Source organism: Pteronotus mesoamericanus, unplaced genomic scaffold (assembly GCF_021234165.1).
Source record: "Pteronotus mesoamericanus isolate MK-2021 breed Mesoamerican mustached bat unplaced genomic scaffold, CSHL_Meso_final scaffold_507, whole genome shotgun sequence".
Lineage (NCBI taxonomy): Eukaryota > Metazoa > Chordata > Mammalia > Chiroptera > Mormoopidae > Pteronotus > Pteronotus mesoamericanus.
Genome location: NW_026555319.1, coordinates 12,872,109 through 12,887,792, shown reverse-complemented (window position 1 = coordinate 12,887,792; position 15,684 = coordinate 12,872,109). Strand labels below are relative to the sequence as shown.

The 15,684-nt window shown below is 41.1% G+C and overlaps 1 protein-coding gene across 2 annotated transcripts in view; it reads right to left on the bottom strand.

The window, feature by feature from the left end:
- Positions 1-15,684, bottom strand: part of GRK3 (G protein-coupled receptor kinase 3) — a 111,677-nt gene that overhangs the window by 47,317 nt on the left and 48,676 nt on the right. Inside the window, exons 3-5 of one of the 2 annotated variants that reach the window (XM_054594049.1) lie at positions 13,380-13,453; positions 3,229-3,330; positions 1,379-1,453 (exon numbers count right to left, since the gene is read on the bottom strand). In XM_054594049.1, the coding sequence (XP_054450024.1) occupies positions 1,379-1,453; positions 3,229-3,330; positions 13,380-13,453 (251 nt within the window). The remainder of the gene's footprint in view (positions 1-1,378; positions 1,454-3,228; positions 3,331-13,379; positions 13,454-15,684) is intronic. The other variant, XM_054594050.1, reaches the window with a different exon arrangement.

The window sequence follows — 15,684 nt, the reverse complement described above, 5'->3', positions numbered from 1 at the left end:
AGCTGCAGAATCCAGGCCTAGTGAGGGGTAAGTCAGCAATGTTAAATGTAATTGACTATAAGCCTATCGGTGAACCATGTCAAACTCAGCTGAAAACTGAAGTTCTGACATTAAATATCACGGAGACAACAAGAAGCAGATATTCACACTGCACTTCTTGCCTGTAAAAAATCTGGCAACATCTGGCATGTATGGGGCATTGCGATAGCAGGCCCAGCACAAAGCAAAGGCACATGCACCTTGCTCAAGGCATCCTCAAGACACGCCTCCCCGCCCCCGCCCAACGGAGAACCCAGCGTCATGGCCACTCACACAGGTGGGCTGGAGTCAGAAGGTGCAGTGGCCTGCGGGGTTCTTGACCCAGGTCAACCCATACTTCTAGCCAACTAGACTATACAGAAAGGTCCTACAGCTTAAGAAAAGCCCATCTATTAGGAATTATTTTGGCAGAAAGGTTAACACTCAATTTGTTCCTGTAGCCAATGTCCTAAGAGCCAGGTTAGTATGTTCTCTATACAATAATCAAATTCAGTTTGCATAAATAAAACAATCCTATCATAAGGTACCAAGGCAAAACTGTAAATGACTGAAAGATCCAAAAAAGGGTAAGTCAGTTCTTTTCAGTTATGAAAATCATTCCATTATTTAATGGCATTTTTTCATATTTCTTACAATTCACTGCAATGTAGACAAGTACATGACCCATTTGAAAATGTGACCATGTTCTGCAAGCTGCCACCTCTACAGAAAACACACAGGGCGGAAAAGGCTTTGGGAGGAGGAAAACCCGATACATCTGAAGAGCAGAAAATACGCAGGCCTAGGAGCTGTGGGCTAGGTTTTCCAGGTCTCGTCAATTAAATCTGTAGGACTGGGTTTGCTGTGTTCCAGATGTGGGGAGCCAAGGTCAAATTCAGTCCCTCAGACCTGACGCCAAGGTCGTTCAAACACTCACTCTTTATTCTTTAGAGTGAATCTGCCACCTGGCAGACACTCACCACAAGGGGCAACCCACCTCCCACCACAAAAGACATCTCATCCGCTCCCTGCTCCCTGCCCCCTGCTCCCTGCTGGCGCCTAGGGTGGCAAACAGGAAAAGGCTTTCCCTTCTAGTATCTCCACTGACTTATTGAAAATGGTGTTACTAGAAAGCTCGAGTGACCTTATTCAGGAAAGCCTTTACAAAGGATGTTGGTACAAGAGTACATTTCAATGAGAAGACAAATAATATTAAACTTCAACTGTTCACGATAAACCTCCAGTTAAAAATGGTCTTATATGTCAAGTCCCGTAGTACCTACACACACGGAAAGAAAACATCACCAGGTCCACCTGTTAGGCAATTAGATATATTTATTTTGAAATACTTTTCTCTTACCTGAAAAAGTGTTGACGTTACTTGTTTCTTGGATAGATGATTTTGGACATGTTCTACAGCTTGCTTCGAGAATGGCTTTTAAAAACCAAAAACAGTATTTTTTTTCAATAATTATAAAACATAACAAACCTTTACGGTATACAACATCACAACATGAATTCAACACAACAGTTATTAAACAATAACCTAGAAACATAAAAAAGTTCATCATATTAACATGCATTCTTTAAAAAAAAAAAATCTGTTGGATGTTTGCGGGCCATCTGAGCAAATGTTTGGTCCTCTGAGCTTCTGGGGTTCTTAGACACCACGTTGGGGAGAATGATGAGTGTAGTTGAGTGATATCTAATCCCACAAGAATTCAAGAGTACTGTGATTAAAAAAAAAGTAAAAAGTATAAAGAATTTTATCATCACCATATTAACCAAAAACATCCACTGATTAGCTGATAATGGGGTCCTAAAAATGTAAGATATCTATAAAATTAAAATTTCTAAATAAGAAAAAAAATGAACGCATGAAACGCCAGGATTACAAAACTAAACCAGGGCGTGGCAAAGGCTCTGGGGTGAGGAAAAATCCTGCTGTGACCACAGCAGGCAGGAACTGGTTCTGAAAGAATGAAACTTACCATACTTTCGGGGGGGCTAGAGTAATTACAACCTCGATCCTACCCCAAAACTTCAATTATGTCTTCTTCAATAACATACAGTAAGAAAGCCTTAAAAACTGTATCACACTGCTTTAAAAAAAAATACGAAACCCTCAAAATTGCTGCATGACGTGAAAACGAAGTTGACGGAGGCTTTCCCAGCGAGTATCTGGCACTTGCCAAGGTTCAAGTCGGCTCCAGCCGAGGCACAGAGCCCAGCGGTGAGCTCCAGCTCAGAGGCTGTCTGCTGCGCGGTGAGTGGGACCAAAGAACAATGTCCCAATTATACTTCCAGAGGTGTCATCTTCAGCCACCACAGTTATTCAAATGCCAGTTAAGAACTGTAAACACCACAATAAATACAGGAGCACTAATGCACAGTATTATTGTGGCCAGTGCTGTCAAGCGAACTTCCTGTGATGAGGGACAGATGTGCTGTATATCTGAGCTGCCCATTCCAGGAGCCACTGAGCCACATGTGGCTACTGAGCACTTGAAATGTGGCTCATGAGAAGTCAGGAATTGAATTTTTAATGCCATTTGATTTTAATTAATTGGACAGCCACTTGTGGCCAGTCACTACAGTATCTGATACAGCAGGCGAGGACTATTAGGCCATTCCTTTGGCAAACCATCTTAATATAGCAAAATTACATGGTAAATTTTTATTACCAATTTTTCCACCCACTCCTGGTAGAATGATTTCCTAGGAACTTAGCTTATACCAATGACCAAATTGAACTGTTTATCTGATTTACAAGAAAAACAATTCCATCATTATTTAACACCTAATGAACACAATTAATATAATAATTACAATCTTCTTAATTTAAAGAAATCACGTAAGGCTTATATTTATCAATTTCTAATTAATCAAAATGTAAGAGTATAACTAAATTAAAAATAATAAAGTTTAATTTCCTTGAAAAAGTCTAGAATTGAGCCTAGCCTTTTCTTCCATTACGCTGAATTCGCTATTTTATTTCATCCTTTTTTGCAGTGAAAATATGTTTTTTTGGAACTATATTAAGAGCATATGGAACAATGGATATTGTATAAGTATTATCAGGAAGCAAATGACAAAACATGGGTATCATTTAATTTTTAAACACCTCCTCCTGTTTTATTTCCATTCTGGAAACACTGCAGGCCGGCTTGTACACAGCCACACTAAAGGAACAGAACAAGAAACACTTACATGTGAACAAGACAGCAGCTCCCTCATGATATAGGTGTCATAAATTTGTCGACTTCTACAAAGGCGGTCTTCCTCATTATCAAGCTTTTCATATTCTTTTATCTAGATGTAGAAAAGCCATCATTGTTAGGTATGTCTTCCTAGAAACCTGCTTTATTAAAAGATATTACTAGTTTTGCCTTAAGGCACTTCCACACGAGATCATGCAAATTAGGGAACTGGCTATTCCACAGGAAACAACTGCTTATAATGTTGTCATAATGAAGGTGGAACAATTTGAACCCAATGTGAAACCTACAAATGGAATTTTCCCTACGATGAACCTCATCACTTAAATTTGGAAACACAATATTGGGAAACAAATACTGCCATGGTTACAACGCTCTCACACTCTACCAGCTGTGGGCCACTCAGGCTCGCCAGTCCTCCTTCCCAAAGCGCAAACAAGTTCAATCTGGCTGTACTTCAGGTCTAAGAGTTATGATGTAGTTCTTGCTCAACAACAGCATTGCAAAACTAACAGGAGAAAATATATATATACACACACACAGTCGGGATTCCTGCAAAGAGATTTTTTTTTTTTAAATCAACTGAACACTTTGTGAAGGTATTACTCATAGATTAAAGTGCTGGGACCTCATCTTCGCTATTAAAGTATTAACAGAAAGCTTACTTCAAACAGTGCATTTTGCTGGCTTAGGGAAGGTAACCCGACCGTATTAAGAGGGGCCCAATAATGAAAGGTGCTTTAGAAATATCTGCCTTATGTGGAAATGGCCCCAATCATTCTAACTTGAAGGCAGAAGCTCCTGGATCAGCGAAGTGTTTTTATTTATTTACAGTAATACTTTTATTCCAAAAGTCAAAATAAGAATGAAAACAGATGACAAACGGAGCTAGCAGGAAAACTAGCAAAGATCTTCAATGTAATGACTAATTACTACATACGACTTTTGGGGGGCAGGGAGGAATGTTTCCAACAGGTAGCCAGATCTGTTCCCTAGTATCTGAGTGCTCTTCGTCCTTGCGTGATAAAAGGTGGGGCTCACTCCTCCCATGGAAAAGTATAAACTAATGGAAATAAAAGTTACCTTTTTCCTTTACACTGGGCTTGACAGTTTTGAAATCAAAACCAGTAAGTCCTATAAGAATTTCTGATGAGGAAAGGGCAGGGCGAGGGGTTTGTGGGACACCGCGGTCCCTCCTGAGGCCCAGCTGGTTCACACCCTGAGACATCACAGGGACCATCTGAACTGCCCTGGAACACCATCGGCATTAACACCGAGAAGGCCGAGATTCACGCCTGTGACCGCTGGGACTCAGACCGGAGGGAGTCTTCTCGGAACAGATAAAATCTGACACACAGGCAGGCAGACCGGGGTAGCTTCATACCCCAACCACGAGGAAAAAGACTTTTAATGAAGAAGCGACCCAGCAACAACCAAAGGCCCTGGCCTTACCCATCCCAAATGACTTCAGGAAAACAAGTCTAAACTTGACTTGTTTAGAACTTGAGTTCTAAAGAACTCAAACATCAGGCCAGATGCAACTTCGGCAGCTACGAGACAACGGAAACTGGACACCAACATTGGAATAGACTCAAAAATAAACTCAGGATTCTGATTCAGTTGATTTTTTGTTGTTGTTGTTGTTTTGTTTTAGGTAGGTGAGTGCCAGAATGCTGGGGTAAAACAGGCAGACTGATAGTGAGCCAAAGGCCAATGTTGCTGCCTATACATCTGAACAAATTCAAGGAATAATAAGCCTTCATGGAATTATTGTCCTTGAAAACAAGTGTAATGAAACATAAATCTACGTTCCAGGGGAACTGTAAAGCAAGTCGACACCTGGTTAAACAAATGCTGATTCTACAGAAGTTTTTCCTGAACTGTAATAACCCAGCTATATTGAAAATTCTGGCTTTACTAAGAACCTTCTGCTTCCTGAACTTCAACTTGAATGATAGAAAAGGTAACTCTTAGTAGGCAAAATAAGAGCCTACAGTATCTGTGGCTGTAATTCAACATTTACTATTATCAGTAAGACCACTAATTGAAGAACATGCAGTCAACTATAAGTTAGCTCCAGACAGGATGTCCTTATTGTAGCATAACATAGAAAATGCCACTCCTAATTCTGGTGGAGAGGTTCTCCTGGTAACCTGAGCACGCAGGGGCCTGAGTTCAAGGTGCAGACTCCCCTACGGCAGGACAGACGCGTCATCGCCAAGGAAAAACATTCACTGATCACATAGCTCCCTTCTGCGTTGGTGGCTACGAAGCTCACAGCTGAACATGCAGCCTAAGTGTCCAGAACCCTAAGAGCTGGCACTTTGGGTCCACGGCTGTCACGGTCCACCTTCTCCCCCTACCATTCCACTGGGACGGTCTAGCAGCATCACCAGAGGCCTCTGCCCCGCCTAACCAAGGGCCTCTCTTTCGTCCTTAGTTTCACTGACTTCTCCATAGCATTCAACTCAGTTGCCACCGCTGCCTTCTTTGAAGCTCCTTCTCTGGCTCTCCAAGGGTTTGCCACTCTGGCTTCCTCCTCCTCAGCCTCCCTTGGTCGTCCTCCTTCCTCTGCGTGGCTTCGCAATCCTGAAGTGCCTCAGAGCATGGTGCTAGGGCACCCACTCTTCACCCACGATATTCTCCTTCGGTAAAACCATCCCGTCCCACGGTTTCATACACCAAGTACAGTCCCGTGACTATGTCAGTCTCTAGGGGCACCGGTGGCCCTGAGCTCCAGACTCTGAGTATCCAGCTACGCATCTGACATTTCCACATCCTCTCTGCCCGAGGCAAACATGCCCTTGCCCCTGTCTTCTTGATCACAAAAGTGAGTAAAATCATACTCCTAGTGGCTTAAGCCAAAAAGGAATAATCATCATTTTTTCTCTTTTGCTCACATCCCTGCCCCCACTAACCTCTATATCCAACCCATTAGCCAATTATCTTGGTTTTATCCTCAAACTACACCACAAACCCAGGTTATGCTTTAGGTCATAGCCAACTAACTGCTAACAGAACAATCCTCCTGAGGAAAAAGAAGTCTGGACACACAGAATACCTACGACACGGAAGCACTGCCCTTCGCCACACAGAGTGGCGAAGGGCATCAAACAGAAGCTGGGATGTAGGAGAGGATGTTCTTGAAAATACAGTGCCAGAGGGGGAGCTCCGAAATTCTGTGGCTATAACCTGTCAGAATCTCTTTGGGGCCCCATAATGACATGTGAGCATGGCTGACACAAAGAAGTCCAGCTAAGGCGAAAAAAACGAACAACGTTCCGTTGCTACCTGTTGATGGCCGCTGAATAAGCCGAGTTAACTAATAAAACAAAAAGTCAATGAGCTTTGAGAAGCATACGCTGTTTAGCCTATCTACAGTATATCAACCACAATGTACCAGGTACAATCCAAAATTATTCTACACATGATGGAAGAGGAAAATGTGCCCCACCTGCGACAGAACAGGCCATAAATAAGACCAATCCAAGGTGGCTCTGACGTTGGACTTATCAGACATGGATTTAATGCAGCTATTATAACTATACTCAAAGACATAACAGAAAATAGGCATGCAATGAATAATAAACAGGACAGAAAATAACAGCAGAAAAATATTAACTATGGAAGAATCAAGTGGAAATTTTAGAACTAAAATACACAGTATCTTAAATAAAAAAGTCAATGGATGGACATAATTGCAGACTAGAGAAGCCGAAAGAAAAAGTCAATGAATCCGAAGACAGAACCATAGAAAATACCCAATCTGAACGACGGGAAGAAAACACGTTTGGAGAAAAAATGGGAAAAGACATCAGTAATATTTAGGATAATATCCAAAAATCACATATACATGTAATTGGAGTCTCAGAAGGAGGGGAAAGAGAGACTGAGGTAGAAAAAAATGTTTTAGGAAATAATGGCCCACATTTTGCCAGATTTGGTGAAAGATACAAAAGGTACAGATTCAAGAAACTCAGCAATCTGACAAAGGACAAACACATTATCTAAGATTACTCTACTAAAATATAGAGATTGTCAGAAATGGGGATGAGGGTAGAGGGGGGTGAGCAAGACATTTTTATACCTGCCTAAAAGAAATATACCCTACACATAAAAACACTGAAAGTGGATGGAAAAGATCTATATCATGAAAACAATAAGCACAAGGATATTGAAGTGGCTATATTAATATCCAATGAAGTCATTTTCAAGACAAAAAAATATTACTAGCAATAAAGAGGGATACTTCATATAAAAACATAACAATCATAAATGTATATGCACTTAATAACAGAACTTCAAAGTACATTAAAAAAGACAATAAAAAAGAAACAAACAATTCTATAGTCAAGAGTTGGAGGTTTTAACACCCTCTCTCAGAAACTGATAGAACTGTGTAGACAATCAGTGAAGATGTAGAGGGTCTATTGCGTCAGCCACTTTGATCTGATTGGTATTTATAGAATAATTACCTAACAACACTCCCTGTATTAAATTTTGCATGGGTTTTAGAAAAAAATCTGAATTTGTTACTCCAGCCCCCAAACCATGCCTCTGAACTGATCACACACCACCCCACCCCTGTCTCCCAGTACAGACACCCCACGCTGATCTTTCGGTTCCTCAAACACATCAAGTTCTTTCCCACCACATCAGGGGCTGCCTTAGCCGTGGCCTTAGCCGTGACCTTAGCCTGAAACGGTCTCCCCCGCCCCACCCTGTTCCCCTCTTCCAATGACTGGCCTCCTTGTCATTCGAGTCTCAGTTTAAATGACACCTCCCAGAGAGCCCGTCTTTGACCCATCGCTCTAAAGTGGCCACAGGTCACAGTACATGAGTTTTAAGTCTGTTTTGAGTCACTGCATAGTAGTTATTACTTCCTGATACACTTCCTATGTTTTGACTGTGTTTTGAGTCACTGCATAGCAGTTATTACTTCCTGATATATTTCTTGTTTGTTTATTAGTTGCTTATTGTCTGTTTCTCTCAACAAAAATAGAAGCTAAAAGACAGCAAGGACTTGGCCTTATTCATCCAAACAATACCTCCTAGCATTGCTGTTTGATAAATATTGGTAGAATGAGTGAAGAAACTTCTTTAGAGTAACTTTACCCTGACCTCATATTTATTTTGTTTTCTGTGATCTATTTTTAAATCTAGGTATCATATACATATTTTTATAAGCTGCCTCCAAATCTAACTGGAACCAACAAGTGTATAAACCAACACACAGAGCAGTAACTACATGTCTGGTCCTGTTCAGGTGTGTTACACTCACACACAACAACCCTAAGGGACAGGCAATGCCATCTCACCAATTCTTAGCTGTGGAAACCGAGGCAGAGAAGCTAGACTGCTTGCCCAAGTGTGCTCAGCCAGTAACTAGCAAAGTCCAAATCCCAATCCAGGCAGTTGGAGTTTAGAGGTCTACCCACTACGTTAGAGCCTCCCATATAGCTGAACAATATATTATAGCTATTCTGGCTTAGAAAGCAATTGCCCACCCAGCATCCTATTGGAGACTCCCAATTACCCTGTCAAGGAGCAGGAGACGATTCTAACCTCATTTCATAGGTAAGGTAACTGAAGCTCAGTAGTAAACCCTGATATCGTGAGCTCCTCAAATTCAGGAACAACATAACTGTTCACATTTTGAAGCTCCAGGTCTGAAACGATGTAGCTGTCTCAGAGTTTGCTCAGTAAGTGGCCCCATATCCCACAGCTAGTGGGAGACTCAGCTGCACCCAGATCCTAGCAGGGTGCTCTGTCTATGAGTCAAGTAATGGTCAAGAGGAAAGTACTGATTACACACAGGTGCAGCAAGCATATGCTAAGTGTTACACAGGAGCGTTATGGACAATAAATGCTGGGAGGACCAAGGGCGTAAGCAACAGAGACGGCTGGGGTTGCTGCACGGACGGATGTGTCAGAGAACATAGAAACTGAACTAGACCTTGAATGAGCCAGGCCTAGGCTTTCCATGGGCCGAGCAGGGGAAGGACTCCCAGCTGGGGAAAGGGCATCACAGGTAAAGTAACAAAAAGGTGGGCTCCGTGAGTCTAGAAATGTTGGTGAGTGGAAGTTCTGCATGGGAAGGCAGCGAAGTTAAAGAAAGGCAGGTAGGAACTAATGTAGAGCTCTGTGACTGTCAGGATAAGCTACTGGACCTTCACCCACAGGAAACGGGGAGCGCTGAAAGTCGGGGACACAGAAAAATGGAAATACAATGTACAAAACAGACATTTTAAGATATTTAACGAGAGGGTTTCCCAGGGGTTGGAGTCATCCAACAAGAACCAGAAATAACCGGGCTGAGGAAACGGAGAGAGCTACGGATGGCTTCGACGCTTCCAGGCTGCACTGACTTAGAGACCTGTATTTGAAGCCCCCCAGCTGCTGGGCATCTGCGGTGAAAGACGACAGAGCAAGGAGCTTCTGAGGAGTGGCTGAGGAGCTTCGCAGCGTGATCCTCCAAAGGATAATCTGATCAGCCAGCCCTGCTGTGCACCTAAACCAGAGAACGGCAAGGAGGGCGGGGAGCGGGCCAGCAAAGGGGAGCTCTGACGTTTAAAGGTCAAATGGAAACAGCAGCGGCACTCACACCACAGTGGCAAGAAGTGCTAAAGAAATGAGCCCCAGTGGACTGCCCGGCTGTTTGCCCGAGCACCAGCTACCTGCTGAAGGAGATGTCTCTGTGTTTGACAAGGTGGCTTAGTGCATGCTGAAGCTGGAAAGGCAATGATTTTAACAAGAAGGAAACAATTTTTTGACCCATATACCTGGGATACCCAGATAAAATGCCTGATTTATGATTCAGAGTGAAATAATAAAGTCCTTCACACTGAGCAAAACCCTTTTGGATTTTACTCACATTTTATTTAATACTAAATGTGCATCACAATTTGACCATTCTTCCTAGAAATACGTTGATATAATCTTAGTAGAAAAATATCAAGTCTTCATGTATCAATAAACCAGAAAGGAAGGACTATCCCTCCAATTTTCAAACTTGTACAAAAACGACTAATATCAATCCTAATGATGCTGTTGTCGTCGGACCACTTAAAATGCTTCGGGGTAAGGACACCTCAAGCTAATGACCACAGCATATGTCATTTTTAAAATATATTTTAATTGAAAATATTTCCTAATTTGTTTTTATTTCCTCTCTGACCCATAAATTATTTAGAAGTGTATTTGTTCCCAGGCAGGTGAGGATTTCTCAGTGAACTGTGGCATTAAGTTGAAGCTTAATTCCACTGTGGTCAGAGAACATACTCCGAACAATTTCAATCCTGAAATTTGGAGAGGGCTTTTAATAAATATTGCTTATGTTCTTTTACAAAAACGCAAACTCTAACCTTGCTGTGTGCAGCACTCTATATGTCAGTAGGTCAAGTTTATTTATTACTTCAGTAAGATTTCTCTAGCCTTACCAATTTCTTGTCTGTTTGTTCTATAAACTCTTTAAATGTGTGCATATCTTCCAGTAGGATTATAGGTTTGTTTTCTTTTAAACCTGTCCATTTTTGCTTTATATATTTTGAAGTTACATTACTTGTAACATACATATATATTTAGGACTGTGATGCTGGCCCCTTTATCATTATGCAATAATCTCTCAATCTCAAAGAAGCATTTGAGCATCAGTGTATTTGGGTATTAGTGTTGCTGTACCAGCTTTGTTTAGGTGTGTTTGTATTGTACACCTTCTTCCATCCTTCTGTTTAAAATACGTCACTTGTAAGCCACACATAATTGGGTTTTTGGTTATTCATCAAGTTTGACAAACTCAGTCTTTCACTTGGAGTATTTAGCCTACTTATATTAAATATAACTACTTACAGGTGGATTTTAGCTATCACCGTACTCCTTGTTTTCAATTTAACCTAACTTAATTATTTTATGTCCCCCTTTTATTCCTTTTTTAGATTAATACAATGTTGTTCTATTCCATTTTCCTCCTCCATTATCTTGTTATAGATACGGATTTTATTCTTTAAAAGTTACCTTAGAGATAGTTTACAATATGCATCCTTGACTGATTACATACGAATGCAAATTATTATTATTACTATTCCCCCCATTATTCTAGACTCTTAAAAACACTTTAACCCCTCTCCTGCTTTTTGCCACTGTCATGCGTTTTAGTTTTATATACATTTTAAATTCTAAAACCAATTTGTTATTGTTTACATGGTCAACACCTATTTATATTTTACATACTTATCCTTAATGACGTCCTCCATTCCACCCCTTCTTGCATTTCCATCTGGGATCATTTTCCTCTGCTTAAGGAAGCTCCCTGCAGTATTTATTGTAATGCAGGTACACTGCTGACAAATCCCCTCAGTGTTTGTCTGAAAATATCTTTATTTCACCATTATTTTTTAAGGAAAATTTTTGCTGAAAATAGAATTCTAGAGAGGCAGATTACTTTTTCTTTCTGTACTTGAGAGTTGGCCGTTTCACTGCCTGTTTGAGTTCTGAAAAACCATGTCTTTATTTATTTTTAAATAATTTATTTATTGTACCCTTTTCCATCACTACTTATCCCTCTTGCACGCCCTCCCCACCCTCTCACAATCACCGCACTGTTCTCCGTGTCCAGGAGTCCTTTCTCCTCGTGGCTCGATCATTTCTTTTAAAATGCCACAGTCACGTCAGTCACAATATTGTTTCTTTAAAAGTAATGTCTTTTTCTACTCTCTGTTGCCTTTAAAATTTTTATCTTTGTCAAACGTTCCCATAGACTTACACTGATGGGCAAACATATGTTTCCTTCACAGTCATTTGGCTTATGGTTTCCTAAGATTCTTGAATCTGCATGCTGCTGTCTTTCAGCATTTTGTAAAATTCTTAGTATTCTCTTCAAATATTGCCTCTGCCCAGTTCTACCTAAGTTAGACCTTTTAACTATGCCCCATATGTCTTTAATGTCCTTACCTATTTCTTTTTTATTTTCTTTTTTCTCTGTTTCAGTTTTGAGATGATCTACTATTTATTAATTCTATTTTGTATTGTAACCAATCTGCTATTGATTCTAGCCATTAATTCTAATTTCAAACATTATACTGAATGTCCTAAATGTCCACTTGGTTTTCGTAATAAAATCAAATTATGCTGAAATTCTCTACCCTTCCATCAATTTTGTCCATATTTTCCTGTAGCCATTGTCTTGTGCATAATATTTATAGTTATTTTGAGCACTTGTCAGCTGTCTCCAACATCTGATTCATCTGTGGGTCTGCTTCTACTGCCTTGTTTATGAGTCATGTGATCATGTCTCTGAAGCATCTAACAGTGTTTTACTGTATGTGGAACACTGCAGATCCTCTATAGTTTTTTTCTACCTTCAGAAAAGACAGAGAGGGCTCCCTTTGTACTCTGTCACACAGGTGGTGAGGGGCTCCTCACCCAGTAAGGGACTGGGCCAGCCTGGGTCTGAGTTGGCTTTTTGTCTCCCGGAAGCGGCCTCCTGCCCAGGGCCAAACCTGGGCTCTAACAGGCCTGGACGTCGTTACAGCTGGATCAGCAGCTGACCCAGGTGACAGGCAGCCATAGGTCTCCAGTGTCCACAGAGCACCCGTGGGTTTTCATCTCTTGCCTGCTCTGTTTTCAGCCTCCTGCCCACAGCAGATGCACACTTCAGTGATGCATATAAGGCTGTGGGAGCTTTCGGGGTGTCTTCTGGAAGCTTGCAGCGCATCGCTTCAGCTTTCCTCCACCCTCTTCCACCGAGTCTCCAATCTGTCACTCCAGCAACATGTGACCAGAAAACTTCGCTAGTTTCTTTTGCCCAGTAGTGGCCCTCTGCCTCAGCTAATGTCTCCAGAATCAGCAAGCTTCTGCAGGTAACAGAACGGCTGGTAATCTTCAGTGCATGTCTAACTGATTCTCCCTTCTCTAGAATTTTAGTCCAACTATGCCTCTTTGCTTCCAGAACACTCCAGAGCCTTCACAAATAGGATCTGTATAGATGTTGTCAGCATCTCTAATAAACTACATAAGACATCTTCTGCTACTAATTACTTTCAATGAATTTCTAAATATCAGATATTTACTAGTCTTTATGTCTTCCAAAGTACATTTTAAATATGCTTTTAAAATAAAAGCATCAGTAAAACAGTTACTTCTTACCTCTTCATAAAACTTCACCTGAGGTACAGCTTCATTAATTTCATTCAAACAAAAATCTTTAAATAGCAAGAAACCTAAAGGAAAAGAATAAAAAATTTCAGGGTGGGCAATAAATTGAAATGTTACTCCACAGGGTATTTTCAAAGTAATGCGTTTATACTTCAACCTCTTCCTCCCGTAACTTACAAATATAAAAATAAAAATTTCAAGAGGCTAATTATACCCTCGAGGGAAATACCCCAGGTAAGAGTACCACATACCAGGCTCCTTGCTGTGGGGTCCATCTCTGTTGGCAACCCCCCTCCCACTTTTTGAAAATGCATGACACGCAGTGCTAGTGGTCACCACCACTTAGAGCCACTGGTCACTATAGTGAGTGGAAGAATAAGCAAAGAAACGAGAGATGTGACTAGTACAGAAGTGTTGGTAAGGGTCACCATGGAGCTAATAAATACTATGTCCACAGAAACAGGACAAAACTCCCTTACAAGACAAAAAGACTTTCACAACCTTTCTAGCTGTTTCTCTTACCACTTACTACTACCTCAGAGACCCCACCAAATACCTCATACCAAAGCAGATCTCCCATCCCCAACTCACTCTCCGCTCCTTCACAATTCAACGCCTCGACTTTAAACAATCAGTATGGTACATCTAAAATACCACCTCCAACTGCCCAGTGCCTGGTACACAGAAGGAGGCCAATAAACCTTTGTTAAATGGATGTTTATTCACATAACCCTTCCAATGTGCCTCTGCCAAAGTGTCTAGCACACTCTAATTAATTATCTGATTTATAAGTCTCCCACCCCTTTTGCAAACCTAGGGTCTAGCTTAATGTCCAACACAGACAAGCCTAAATGAATTAATGAAGTTGAGTAGGACAAGCTCATATCAGTCAAAAACAACAAAAAAATCAACATAATTAAAGGACTGCTCCAAGAAACAGAAGTCACAGAAGGGAACTGAGGAAGGACTCACAAAAGGTCTAAAATGTAGGGAGAAGGTAGACCAGAATTCCTCAAGTATAACAGAGCCAGGGCAACAGAAGCAGCTTTGGCAAACTTTTAATTAAAGGTAACCTAAGAATCATGTGACTTGAAATTGCCTGTTACTGCTCCATAAATTCCCCTCCTTAGTTCCAGGAACATGGCCTTTGAAAACAGTAAGTGGTCACTCACTGGAACTAAAAGAAAAGCGGGAGGACTACTTAGCAAAGCAGGCAGGGCCAGACCGCCCAGGGGCGGGCGCCCGCAGCAGCGGGGAACAAGGCCGGGCTTCCGCGGCGCCCAAGCTGAGGCTGGCGCTTGCAGTAAGTGGTGCATTCAAGGCGCAGACAAGCAGGGAGAGCTGACTCTGTGAGAGCTGTAAGACTATTAATGTTTTACCTTTAAATAAAAGCAATGGTTATTTTTTTGTTCTCATTCGTTTCTGAGTGATTTCAAATTTCCCTTGTCACTTCTTTGACCCATGAGTCATTCAAAAATGTTCGGTTTAATTTCCAGGTATTTTGTGTGGGGTTTTTTTTTTCCCCAGGTATTTTTCGGATACTGATTTCTGTTTAATTCTGTGTGGTTAGAGAACACATTCACTATGATTTCAATGCTTTTAACTTTATTGAAACTTGGCTTTGGTCCAAAATTTGGTACACCTAGGTGAATGCTTCATGAGTGCTTGGGAAAAGAAAAAAGTGTGGAGGATAAAGTGTTTCATTAAGCAAAATAAAGAACCAACTGAGCCAACTTGGCTAATAGGGTTATTCAATTCCATCCACTAAATCCTTACTGAATGTCTGTCTACTTATTCTTCTATCCATTGTTGGCAGAGGACTCTTGAAATCTACAGTTGTAATTGTAAATCTGTTCACCTTTTTATGATTCTGACAGTTTTTCCTTCATGTACCTCTTTTTTATTTTTGGAAGAGAAACGTAAGATGAGAATTTGAAGATATATCTTGATCACATTAAAGATGTTTTTAAAAATGTCTCAATGACGCCCTGGCTGGGAAGCTCAGTTGGTTAGAGTGTCATCCCAGTTGGCCAAAGCTGCAGGTTCAATCCCTGGTCAGGGCACATACATGAATCAACCAGTGAATGCATCAGGAGGTGGAACAACAAACTGATGTCTCTCTCTCCCTCTTACTCCCTCTCTCTCTGCCCACCCTTCCTTATTCTCTCAAAAAAAAATACATCAATAAATAAAATTTTAAAAATAGAAATGTCTAAATGACAACATGAATGAATATGCTGCGCGTGGGCCACTGGCTTTTGCCTGCACTTGGAATCAAACTGAAACTGGTCCTCGT